We start from the raw sequence: 13,247 nt of genomic DNA, 5'->3' as shown, positions 1-13,247 counted from the left end.
TCTCAGCTGGTAGATATTGTAACTACACCATCTGCCAAAAAAAGCATTATTCTCCATTGACAGCCATTCAAAGGTTTACATTGTAATAATAAATAATAATTAAAAAAAAAAAGTTTTATTATATTAGTAGGCTAGATATTTTACCAGTGGCCAGTGTTTGTCAGCCTCTTAATAGCGTGAAATGGATTTGGAATGGATATGAATCCATGTCAGCTGTCTAAAATTAAAACTGGAGCCAGAAATAGAAACAAACAGACTGTGAAGGATATTTCTCATATTTTACATTCATCATCATTAGGTCAGCTATGCTTAAGTTCCATAAAGTAGTACACCGAATCTCACACTTGTAATGGTTTTAAAAAGAGTAACAAAAATAGAGAAATAAAAAATGAAAAGAGTATTTGTTGAATGTGTGACATCATTCATGCATGTAATTTGATCTATAATTCTGTTTCCATAACAGAAGCTGCAACGCCAGCTTCACAGAACAAGAATGCCATCGGACTGGGGGTAACTTTGTGTTTTATCGTACCTATTTTTGCTGTACAATGTTTTAATATTGTCATAAACTATGCATTTAGCAAAGGAATATCAAAATGTCTCTTTACAGATTACAAGTTGTTGAAAACTTCGAAATCCAAGAGGAAGTATGTAAGTATTTGATTGTTAAGTCCTTTTTGCATTAACGTCAAAATTGACAATAAAAATAAATGAATACCTATATACATCCCCAATACCTAAAATAGAAATCACATTTACAGAATGATGTTCTGTTGTATCAAAACCTGTATGAATTTCTTTCTTCTGCTGAACTCAAAAAATATATATTTTGAAGAATGTCGGTAACCAGACAGTTGATGGTCCTTATAGACTTCCATAGTATTTTTTTGTATATTCAATGGGGCCCATCAATGGTTACAAACATTCTCCGCAATATCTTCTTTTGTGTTCAGCAGAAGAAAGAAATTAATACACGTTTTGGAACAACTTGAGGGCAATTAAATGTTGACAGAATGTTCATTTTTAAGTGAACTATTACTTTAATGTACATCCTTTCAGATATTATCTTCAGCACACAATCAACTGAGATCAGTAGAGGTCAGATGGCTTTAGAAGCAGGCTTGTGCACTATTCAGAATTGAATTGAGAATGACTCCTGAATTTCAATTAAATTCTTGAATTGAAAAATAATTATAAAATAATCCAAATAAAGTAATCCAAACCACATTTATAATGGGTAACTTATAACAGTAAGCAATTACAATCTTCCTAACACTGAACGTATGTGAGATTCAACACATTCTTTCTGTTGTGTGACTGTGTGGAATTTCTTTGAATTGCCATGAATTTAATTCCACTTCCTGTCATTCCAATTCAAATTCAAATTCATGAATTGAATGGAGGCCAATTCTGAAATTCAGAATTTTGCACAAGGCTGCTTGGAAGGACATAAAACATGTTGTGTGTTGCAAGCAAGTGCACACACACACACACACACTGTATACTCAACACTTGTCAAACTACTCAGTACTCTCAGGATTCAGAGTAAATGCTCCATAACGACGTAAAAATTCAAAAAAAATTTTTTTGAAAAAAAAACCTATAGCGCAGATGTGCTCATATACTTGCTTCTCCTTTCTCCTCTTTTGTAGACCAGACTGACCGACGGAAAGCGCTTGGCTCACACCTCTCCACTGCCTTCTAACTGATTCTCGAACGGACTCTGAGAAGACAGCAAACAGTGAAACTGACTGCCTTACGCTTTAGGAAGACCACAACATCACATCACCAGACGGTGTTTCCAACAGCAGAGGAAACAGACTTAAGATATACTTCTGACTATTTGTTAACATTACTCATACACCTTGGGCCTTGTACATATGTAAATATGCATATTATTACAAACATCTATTTCTGGGCTACTGGAAAAGTCAAAGTATTGCATGCTCAGTAATGCCACAGTTACATCAATCCACAAAGCACCTGTAACAACTAGAAAAAGAAAATCAGTCAATCATAGTTTGATCAGTCAATCATAGTTTGATCAGTCAATCATAGTTTGTTTCAAAGTTAGTTTCTGTTGTCAGTCTGATGCTGTTATTGTTCATATGTGGGCAGTATCTTACAGTAAAGGCCTCATTTGTTAATACAGAACTTTTTTTCATACATTTCTTTCCATTTCCAGCTTTAAGGGTTGAGCTAAAATTGTGTGAAAACAACTATTAGGCAAAATACTCCAGATAACACTTGCATATCTAGCATATTTTCCAAAAAGAGGTCAAAAGGTTATTCCCCTCGTGACATGCTGATATGAAAATGCTGTTTGAGTTTACAGCAGCACATTTTACAAAACAGATTTATTTTAGGAGAGCAGTTTTGCTCGTTTATATTTAGATTGGTATACTTTTAAAAATAAAAGTTATTTATTGGCATCAATGGTTCCATTGCGAAGCTTTAACATCCATGGAACCTTACCAATTCACAAAAGGTTCTTTATAGTGGAAAAAGGTTCTTTAGATTATTAAAATATTCTTCACTAAGAAAAAAAACGTTATTTTAAGAACTGATCACTGAAAAGTTTTTTGGGGAACCAAAAATGGTTCCTCTATAGCATCGCTGCGAACCTTGCTTTTGCAATCTTTATATAAGTGTAGCGTATGGGAACTTTAATGTGGTTTAGGACAAAGCCACAGAAAGCCAAAATCCATGCAGGATGGCATAATATACTATAAGGGAACAGAAGAAAACAATTCCAGACATGAATGTTTCCGGTCGACCCACTTGAGCGTTTTCATTTGCATTTTGTTTCTGTCTGGAGTGTGTGTCACTGTTTGGCTTAGCATTAAACACTCAAAGGCTTCTCTCGAAATCAAAAACAAGGAAATGTGGTAGAGATTTTCGGACGTCTGCTAATGATTACAACAAGCCAGTCATCCAAGCGAAAAAGGAAGAGCTTTTGTTAAGAAGAAAAACAGGACGTAGCTTCTTGTGAATGAGATTTGAAGGTCTGCTCTAAAGATGCTGAGTGGGCATAGTCACTGTGTAATGCAGAAGTTCAACACGCTTTACACAGAAAGATTAAAATAAATAGAAACATTCAGGAGCTGGAGTGAGTTAACATGTACTGCACTTAAGTAAAGATGACAGTGAAGAATGAAGAGAAAGAGGGCTTAAATACACACACTAATGATTAACTGAACAAGAAACAGGAGCACAGCTCAGGATACATTTACACGACAACGATGCACTAAAAACGGATCCCCGTTCACACGGATCCACGAAAACGACTAAAAACGCTGTATTATTCATGCCAGGCCAGTAGTTGGCGATGCCACTTTGTAAAGAAACACTATGCTCTTAGATTGGTATATGCATGCGCATGATGGCACCGTTTTCACGAATTCACGTTTTTGTAGTTCACACCGTTTTCACAAACTTCCACATTGAAATCCATTTTCAAAAGTTTGCGTTTTCAGGCCCACAAAATGCTGTTGTCGTGTAAATAAACGGCCAAAACGCATACAAATGTAAACATTTTAGTTGAAAAACAAAACTATGTCCTATAAAGTGTACTGTTTTTGTGAAGAAAAAGCACATACTTTTGAGTGTGTAGCAGAATAGCAGGCAAGCGTTTGGACATACTACCGGTACTTTGTTATACTCAGTTACGTGCATCCAGTCACCATTTAAACTGCCCTGTCAATCATCTTGTCACAGTTAAAATCCTCCACATTCACTTTAATTTAAAGCTACAAAAAAACACTTTGTTCTTTCAAAATTATATGTGCTCATTAATGTATAATTACTTCTACCAACTAATCAAATATTCTCATAAGCGTAGAATCTGCCATTCAGAATACATACGAGCGAGTCGCTCGAATGGCCGAAGCCATGTTGCGCCTCCATCTTGAAAATACATTAGCCAAAGAGGGACACGCCTGGAAATTCAAGCTTCGCCTTTCGCGGTTATACACTCAGTGGCACCGTGGCGAATGCGAGGGGGAGATTACTCGCGACTGCAGATTTGGAATAATACGGCCACCGTAGGAGTTAAAACGCCCTCAGAATGGGAGGGGCTAGAAAGTAATATTCAGTTGGTAGTTATATACAATTTCACATCAATCCACAAAGCACCTGTAACAACTAGAAAAAGAAAATCAGTCAATCATAGTTTGTTTCAAAGTTAGTTTCTGTTGTCAGTCTGATGCTGTTATTGTTCATATGTGGGCAGTATCTTACAGTAAAGGCCTCATTTGTTAATACAGAACTTTTTTTTATACATTTCTTTCCATTTCCAGCTTTAAGGGTTGAGCTAAAATTGTGTGAAAACAACTATTAGGCAAAATACTCCAGATAACACTTGCATATCTAGCATATTTTCCAAAAAGAGGTCAAAAGGTTATTCCCCTCGTGACATGCTGATATGAAAATGCTGTTTGAGTTTACAGCAGCACATTTTACAAAACAGATTTATTTTAGGAGAGCAGTTTTGCTCGTTTATATTTAGATTGGTATACTTTTAAAAATAAAAGTGATTTATTGGCATCAATGGTTCCATTGCGAAGCTTTAACATCCATGGAACCTTACCAATTCACAAAAGGTTCTTTATAGTGGAAAAAGGTTCTTTAGATTATTAAAATATTCTTCACTAAGAAAAAAAAAAAAGATTATTTTAAGAACTGATCACTGAAAAGTTTTTTGGGGAACCAAAAATGGTTCCTCTATAGCATTCACCGTGGCGAATGCGAGGGGGAGATTACTCGCGACTGCAGATTTGGAATAATAGGGCCACCGTAGGAATTAAAACACCCTCAGAATGGGAGGGGCTATAAAGTAATATTCAGTTGGTAGTTATATACAATTTCACCACTAGATGGGAGAAAATCCTACACAATGTAGCTTTAAAGCTTTTTCACGCCATGTCGTAATTACTGTAATTACCAGATTTCAACTCGTTTACAACTTGTAAAAGCGTTTTTACAACTTTACAACTTGTTACAACTTACAATCTTGTTAAACCTTAAAACAACTTGTTTTAGTTAATAATCTGTAAGACTGGGGCTTTATTAATGCTGATGATTGATTCAAGTAAATTTTTTGACATTTGGGTATAAAGTGTTTTAATTCTACAATATGGTGTAAAAATGTCTGAGTGCTGCCCTCTTCAGGTTGAACGGTGGCTACTGCAGTTGAATTTTCCTATTGGATGTTGTAGTACTGCGTGATGTAAGCAAGGACCAGCTCACCACGCCCTTGCCTACAGAGAGACGTGTCTCAGGTGCACACCATGTTGAAATTACTGTAACTACGAGATTTGTTGCAGAATATGCAGATGAAATATGATGTGGATAACACCCCAGACAGCAACATAGTGTCTGCCCAGATCCGGCCCACATCTGGTATGTGTGGATACGAGACACTTTGTTGCTGTCTGGGACTGAATAAATACCTTTTCGTCAGGTTAGATACTGATTATTAATCACTCATACCCCTTTTTCCTTTTTAAACTACTTTGGGTACTATACGGTTATCCGGACCACACGATGGCCTACCCCTAACCCCGCCCCTAAACCTACCCGTCACCGGGGTTAAGACCAATTATACGATGGCCTACCCCTAACCCCGCCCCTAAACCTACCCGTCACCGGGGTTAAGACCAATCATACGATGGCCTACCCCTAACCCCGCCCCTAAACCTACCCGTCACCGGGGTTAAGACCAATTATACGATGGCCTACCCCTAACCCCGCCCCTAAACCTACCCGTCACCGGGGTTAAGACCAATCAAAGAACGTATATTGACAAGAAGTGAAAGCCAATAGAACGTTCCATTGCAACACCAGCGCCCAGCAGCAGCCCTACGTTTCCGCCATTTTGGGGTGAAAGCGACTCGGCAGTCCACTACTAGTGATGTTTCGTTCGCGAAGGAGCCGGCTCTAAGAGCCGATTCTTTGAAAAGAGCCGGACTTCCCATCACTATCCACTAGCTTCTTGCTGTCGCTATGGCAATATCAGCTGCTTTATATATATAAAAAGTACATTAAGGATTAAATCCTAACTGAATAATGACAACATATAATAACGTACAATCAGCACTAGTGATCATCAAATCCCGTTTAACAGTTTATTTCACAGACTTAGACAAGTCTTCTTTTCGCCACAAAACCTTCAGTTTGGGTTGACATTCTTTGAAGTTCAAGTATTAGCATTTCAAACACTGAATTAATACCAATATATAAGTTGCATGCCATAAAGGCCAAATTTACCTGTCAGGGTATTTGGGAAACCGATGAAAGGCAAGATTTGTACTGCACTGATAGTTTTTGCAGTTTATTGCCGAGCACTGCTTTCTTTTATTCCACTTGGACTTCGTTGTCATTCTGTTTGTTTATGTGTAACTGTTACGGTAACTGTTATCTGTGCTGTTGTCCAGTAACTCCAGTTGGAATCTTCACCCCAAAATGGCGGCCGCGCCACCTAGTGGCTGTTACCCAGAAAGCATCAGAGTTTCGCCTCTTGTTCTTCTATACTCTTTGGACCAATCATACGATGGCCTACCCCTAACCCCGCCCCTAAACCTACCCGTCACCGGGGTTAAGACCAATCATACGATGGCCTACCCCTAACCCCGCCCCTAAACCTACCCGTCACCGGGGTTAAGACCAATCATACGATGGCCTACCCCTAAACCTATCCGTCACTGGGGTTAAGACCAATCGTACGATGGCCTACCCCTAACCCCGCCCCTAAACCTACCCGTCACCGGGGTTAAGACCAATCATACGATGGCCTACCCCTAACCCCGCCCCTAAACCTACCCGTCACCGGGGTTAAGACCTATCATACGATGGCCTACCCCTAAACCTATCCGTCACTGGGGTTAAGACCAATCGTACGATGGCCTACCCCTAACCCCGCCCCTAAACCTACCCGTCACCGGGGTTAAGACCAATCATACGATGGGCTACCCCTAAACCTATCCGTCACTGAGGTTAAGACCAATTATACGATGGCCTACCCCTAACCCCGCCCCTAAACCTACCCGTCACCGGGGTTAAGACCAATAATACGATGGCCTACCCCTAACCCCGCCCCTAAACCTACCCGTCACCGGGGTTAAGATTAATCATACGATGGCCTACCCCTAAACCTATCCGTCACTGGGGTTAAGACCAATCGTACGATGGCCTACCCCTAACCGCGCCCCTAAACCTACCCGTCACCGGGGTTAAGACCAATCATACGATGGCCTACCCCTAACCCCGCCCCTAAACTTACCCGTCACCGGGGTTAAGACCAATCATACGATGGCCTACCCCTAAACCTATCCGTCACTGGGGTTAAGACCAATCGTACGATGGCCTACTCCTAACCCCGCCCCTAAACCTACCCGTCACCGGGGTTAAGACCAATCATACGATGGCCTACCCCTAACCCCGCCCCTAAACCTACCCGTCACCGGGGTTAAGACCAATCATACGATGACCTACCCCTAACCCCGCCCCTAAACCTACCCGTCACCGGGGTTAAGACCAATCATACGATGGCCTACCCCTAAACCTATCCGTCACCGGGGTTAAGACCAATCATACAATGGGCTACCCCTAAACCTATCCGTCACTGAGGTTAAGACCAATTATACGATGGCCTACCCCTAACCCCGCCCCTAAACCTACCCGTCACTGGGGTTAAGACCAATAATACGATGGCCTACCCCTAACCCCGCCCCTAAACCTACCCGTCACCGGGGTTAAGATTAATCATACGATGGTCTACCCCTAAACCTATCCGTCACTGGGGTTAAGACCAATCGTACGATGGCCTACCCCTAACCCCGCCCCTAAACCTACCCGTCACCGGGGTTAAGACCAATCATACGATGGCCTACCCCTAACCCCGCCCCTAAACTTACCTGTCACCGGGGTTAAGACCAATCATACGATGGCCTACCCCTAAACCTATCCGTCACTGGGGTTAAGACCAATCGTACGATGGCCTACCCCTAACCCCGCCCCTAAACCTACCCGTCACCGGGGTTAAGACCAATCATACGATGGCCTACCCCTAACCCCGCCCCTAAACCTACCCGTCACCGGGGTTAAGACCAATCATACGATGACCTACCCCTAACCCCGCCCCTAAACCTACCCGTCACCGGGGTTAAGACCAATCATACGATGGCCTACCCCTAAACCTATCCGTCACTGGGGTTAAGACCAATCGTACGATGGCCTACCCCTAACCCCGCCCCTAAACCTAACCGTCACCGGGGTTAAGACCAATCATACAATGGCCTACCCCTAACCCCGCCCCTAAACCTACCCGTCACCGGGGTTAAGACCAATCATACGATGGCCTACCCCTAAACCTATCCGTCACCGGGGTTAAGACCAATTATACGATGGCCAACCCCTAACCCCGCCCCTAAACCTACCCGTCACCGGGGTTAAGACCAATCATACGATGGCCTACCCCTAACCCCGCCCCTAAACCTACCCGTCACCGGGGTTAAGACCAATCATACGATGGCCTACCCCTAAACCTATCCGTCACTGGGGTTTAAGACCAATCGTACGATGGCCTACCCCTAACCCCGCCCCTAAACCTACCCGTCACCGGGGTTAAGACCAATCATACGATGGCCTACCCCTAACCCCGCCCCTAAACCTACCCGTCACCGGGGTTAAGACCAATCATACGATGGCCTACCCCTAAACCTATCCGTCACTGGGGTTAAGACCAATCGTACGATGGCCTAACCCTAACCCCGCCCCTAAACCTATCCGTCACCGGGGTTAAGACCAATCATACGATGGCCTACCCCTAACCCCGCCCCTAAACCTACCCATCACCGGGGTTAAGACCAATCATACGATGGCCTACCCCTAAACCTATCCGTCACTGGGGTTAAGACCAATCGTACGATGGCCTACCCTTAACCCCGCCCCTAAACCTACCTGTCACCGGGGTTAAGACCAATCATACGATGGCCTACCCCTAACCCCGCCCCTAAACTTACCCGTCACCGGGGTTAAGACCAATCATACGATGGCCTACCCCTAAACCTATCCGTCACTGGGGTTAAGACCAATCGTACGATGGCCTACCCCTAACCCCGCCCCTAAACCTACCCGTCACCGGGGTTAAGACCAATCATACGATGGCCTACCCCTAACCCCGCCCCTAAACTTACCCGTCACCGGGGTTAAGACCAATCATACGATGGCCTACCCCTAACCCTGCCCCTAAACCTACCCGTCACCGGGGTTAAGACCAATCATACGATGGCCTACCCCTAAACCTATCCGTCACTGGGGTTAAGACCAATCGTACGATGGCCTACCCCTAACCCCGCCCCTAAACCTACCCGTCACTGGGGTTAAGACCAATCATACGATGGCCTACCCCTAACCCCGCCCCTAAACCTACCCGTCACCGGGGTTAAGACCAATCATACGATGGCCTACCCCTAAACCTATCCGTCACTGGGGTTAAGACCAATCGTACGATGGCCTACCCCTAACCCCAGGGATGACTATATGGACTATAAGGGACTTAAAGACACACGTGTGGTCCGGATAACCGTATAGTTCCCTACTTTTGGAATGTTAATTTCAACATAGGGTAGGCTACTACGATTTGCGACACAATTATTTGGGATGGATTTTTCTAATCGGGATGCAGAATTAGGTGATCGGAACAGGAAAACAATGACAAACTAAAAGTCAATGAAAACAAAACTACACTTGACAATTAGGCTACACAATCACAAACATATTGCATTCTCTCGCAAAAGGTTCGATCACAGAACTCGAAAGTTTTGCAGGCGAACGGGGGAATGCAAACTTTTTTGAGAGGGAACGCAAGTTTCTCGGAGGAACGCAAAACATTTGCGAGAGAATGCGAAAAGCATTGACCTGTGTCTCATTTCGCAGGCTGCGTCCTGCGGAGGTCGCATTCGTTGGCCACATGCATGCATGAGGCTGCTTCGTTTCAGTAAACTGACCACTACATTCCAAACTCATAAACAAATTACAACAATTTACGCTTCACTAGGAACAACGGTCAATTTTGGGTTATGTTTACTTTTCTGAAACTAATCATCCTTTATGACTTATGCGGCCGACAAATGTGACCTCCGGAGGACAGGACAGCCTTTGAAATGAGATACTGCAGCTTTTGTCCTCCCATCTCCCCCCTTCTCATACTTTTTTTGTTGTTGTTGATAAAATGTGACAGTGTAGAATTTAATAATGTTACTAAAGTCAATGGGGGAAAAAAAAGAATCCTGAGGGGAAAAGTAGGCAATCACGGTTAAAAAAAAAGAAAAAATAATTAATCAGCACAACTTTTTCCAATATTTAGGCCTATAATAATGAGAAACATTACGTGTGAATTTAAATTAAAACATTTAGAAGGAATTTTGTTTAATTTAGTTATCATTTAATAATGTTAGTCAATAGTAAAAAAAAAACATTTATATTTTGAAAATAAGTGTATGTGGCATTTGTTTACACATGCAGAATAGAATAAAATAAAAAATCATTAATTCTTATCTCCACATGAGGATGATTGGCATTAATGCAAAACACTCTTTTGCCACAAATAAATTAACAAATAAATGTTTATTACAACTTAAGTTTGCATTGCTGGCATATATTAGCCTATTATGTTTCTTGCTCCAAAGACAAGAATGAAAAAAAATGAGAATTGTTCCGACCAACCTAGTTCTGCAATGAATTCTCTTTCTTTCCCACACTTTTCTTTTTGTCACTCTTGCCAAGGTCAGCCTTCATCACAGATGTCTGTGAACATCAAAGTCCTTTTTTTTCCTCTTTTGATAACCACTTGTGTTTTCCACATTGATTTTTCATGGAGAGCATTCCTGTTCTGCTCAGTTGCCTTTTTCACAAGGGAAAACAGTGTTTGGCTCTCCATTCATGGCTCTCCATTAGGAGACCCTGTTGTTGACCACTTCTTTAGCTCCTAGTTTCAAATATCCTTCTGGGATGCCTAATATTTTGGATTGATACGGATTTGTTTCCTAAACTGCTCAAGAACAAGCACAGAATGTGACGAACAGGCAAAATATTCTGTTTGCATGGACTTATACAAATCAGCACAAATGACTAGAAAGAAAGTTAAGATGAGTGCCTTAAATGTTATTTCAAAACAATTTTCAGCCAGACAAATGTGGTTTTAACATTTTTCAAACACTTCCTAAATCAGACTCACAGCTCCCTCTAGAGGTCTTATAGGCTACGTCAACTCTATAACATTGTTAAACACAAAGGTGTTTACACAGCGGTTATACACACAATGCTGTGAATATTTTTTAGTTTGCTCATTAGATTTTATAAAAAAGGAATTTACCTCTCTTTTCACCGACGGATTTGGGGGATTTAGGCATTTCCACATTGTTTTAACGTTAAATGTGCAAGCTTCCCATCATGCCATTTCCAATTACTTTAGCTGTAGGCTACAAAAACAGTCCGTTATGCTGTTTGATGTTGCTGGTATTAGATATCATATTATTTTAATATTTCAATATCGTAGGCTAATCATAAACACTGGTTTGTAGAGCAAACTTTTGTTATTCTTCTAGTTATACCTAATGCGGCGATTCAGAAGTCTCGCACATTCTGTTCAAATAGTTTACTCCTTGTTTAAAAGTAAGATGAATAATTTTGAATAAAATATTTTGTACTAATACCCTTGTGAACTAGCCTATCTTTTTAAAAACCTGTGCTTGCAGACGTGTTTGCTGAAATAAAAGGCCACTGGGTGAGCTTAAAAAGAGGAGTCCACTTAGGCCTATGACTAGACTATTGTCTTATTAAAAGTTTTACCTTAAAATAAATTTTAAAGTCCCCCTACTCAATAATTGTATCCCTTAAAACTCATCTTTGATCACCAAAATTACATATTTAAAAATGGTTTCCCCTTAAATCTAACTTGAATGTAGGCCTACACCCTTGGCTCATTTCGTATAGCCTACCTACCCGGTTCTATGAATATGCAAATTAGCTCTCGCCTCCACTCACTCACACCAGCTCAGAGATCCACTCCTTGACGACCACACGTTGATTTACATGGTAGTTTGTGACGTCAGTAACACCAGCGATTTCAAACTGTGTTTTTGAGACTGTCTTTGGTTCACTGCAGTTTTAAGGTGAAAAAACTCAGCAATGATGTTGACTTATGAATTTGCACATGGTTTGTCTTAAAACATATTAAAAACACCACAGACATAGCCTACTGTATAAACAATATTAAAAGCTTCTCAGGGGGACTTTAAATATATATATATTTTTTTATAATGTTTTGTTGAGCTTTAAAGAAATACACTTGATGTTGACTAAAGCATTATGTAAAATATTTATTATAATTTTGAACTGTAGTTTTATTTGATATTGCATTTAAAGTTAATGCATTTAAAATGTGCTAATTTGCAACTTCATTATTACAAATGTGTAATTAGAAATTAGGGCTACCTTAAATTTACCATAAATACTTGTTGGCAGTGCACAATTTAACCAAATTTTCTAAGATAATAAAATTATACAATTGCATATAAAGACGTACTTAAGTCATTAGGTCAAAAAGCACTGTAGGTTCAGCTATTTGCATTTCATATAAATTTAAACTAATAAAACATTTTCACTTAAACTGATTTAAATGTTTTTGCACAATGTTATTTGCAATTAAGTATATTATTTTATATTTGACTATTTCTGTAATAAGTAGACTTTTTATATGCTAGTGTACTTCTTTTTCATAAGGATATTCACAGGTTTCAATTTAATTTGGTTATCTTTTCTTTATTACAGGTCAATGATGTTCACATGTTAATACTGTTAAATAATGATTTAGCAGTATCCACATTCAAGTAACTTAACTAATGCAACTTTTCAAATAAATGCTATTCAAGTGAGTCTAAAAGTTAGCCTACAACAAAAATGTTAATCAAATTGTAGATTGTAAAACAACTGAATATAACTGTAATAATAAAACAATGAATACATAGTAGCAGTAGTAATAATCTAATTTCAAAAATCATCATATGGATGGAAACCATTTAAGCATAAGAAGATTTAGCAATTTTACCAGATCTGGGAAATGAAGCTGCCTCTACTCTCAACATAAGCTCCACAATTTGTTTTTCAGACCGAGATGACGCAGATTGACTGGCAGATCATAAGGTGTGTCTGAGGTCGGGCCGATTTATTTTCACATTTGATTTACT

The 13,247-nt window shown here is 40.4% G+C and overlaps 1 protein-coding gene across 2 annotated transcripts in view; it reads left to right on the top strand.

Annotated features, from left to right (window-relative positions):
- csf1b (colony stimulating factor 1b (macrophage)) overlaps positions 1-2,430 on the top strand; it is a 29,370-nt gene extending 26,940 nt beyond the window's left edge. For both annotated transcript variants that reach the window (XM_079637049.1, XM_079637048.1), the window contains exons 8-10: positions 464-510; positions 611-651; positions 1,653-2,430. In XM_079637049.1, the coding sequence (XP_079493175.1) occupies positions 464-510; positions 611-651; positions 1,653-1,705 (141 nt within the window). In that variant the 3' untranslated portion in view covers positions 1,706-2,430. The remainder of the gene's footprint in view (positions 1-463; positions 511-610; positions 652-1,652) is intronic.
- The last annotated feature ends 10,817 nt before the right edge of the window (positions 2,431-13,247 follow it).

This window comes from Phoxinus phoxinus, assembly GCF_949152265.1.
Source record: "Phoxinus phoxinus genome assembly, chromosome: 15".
NCBI lineage: Eukaryota > Metazoa > Chordata > Actinopteri > Cypriniformes > Leuciscidae > Phoxinus > Phoxinus phoxinus.
Note: the sequence above shows the minus strand (reverse complement) of the source record. Positions and strands in the feature narration are given on the sequence as shown.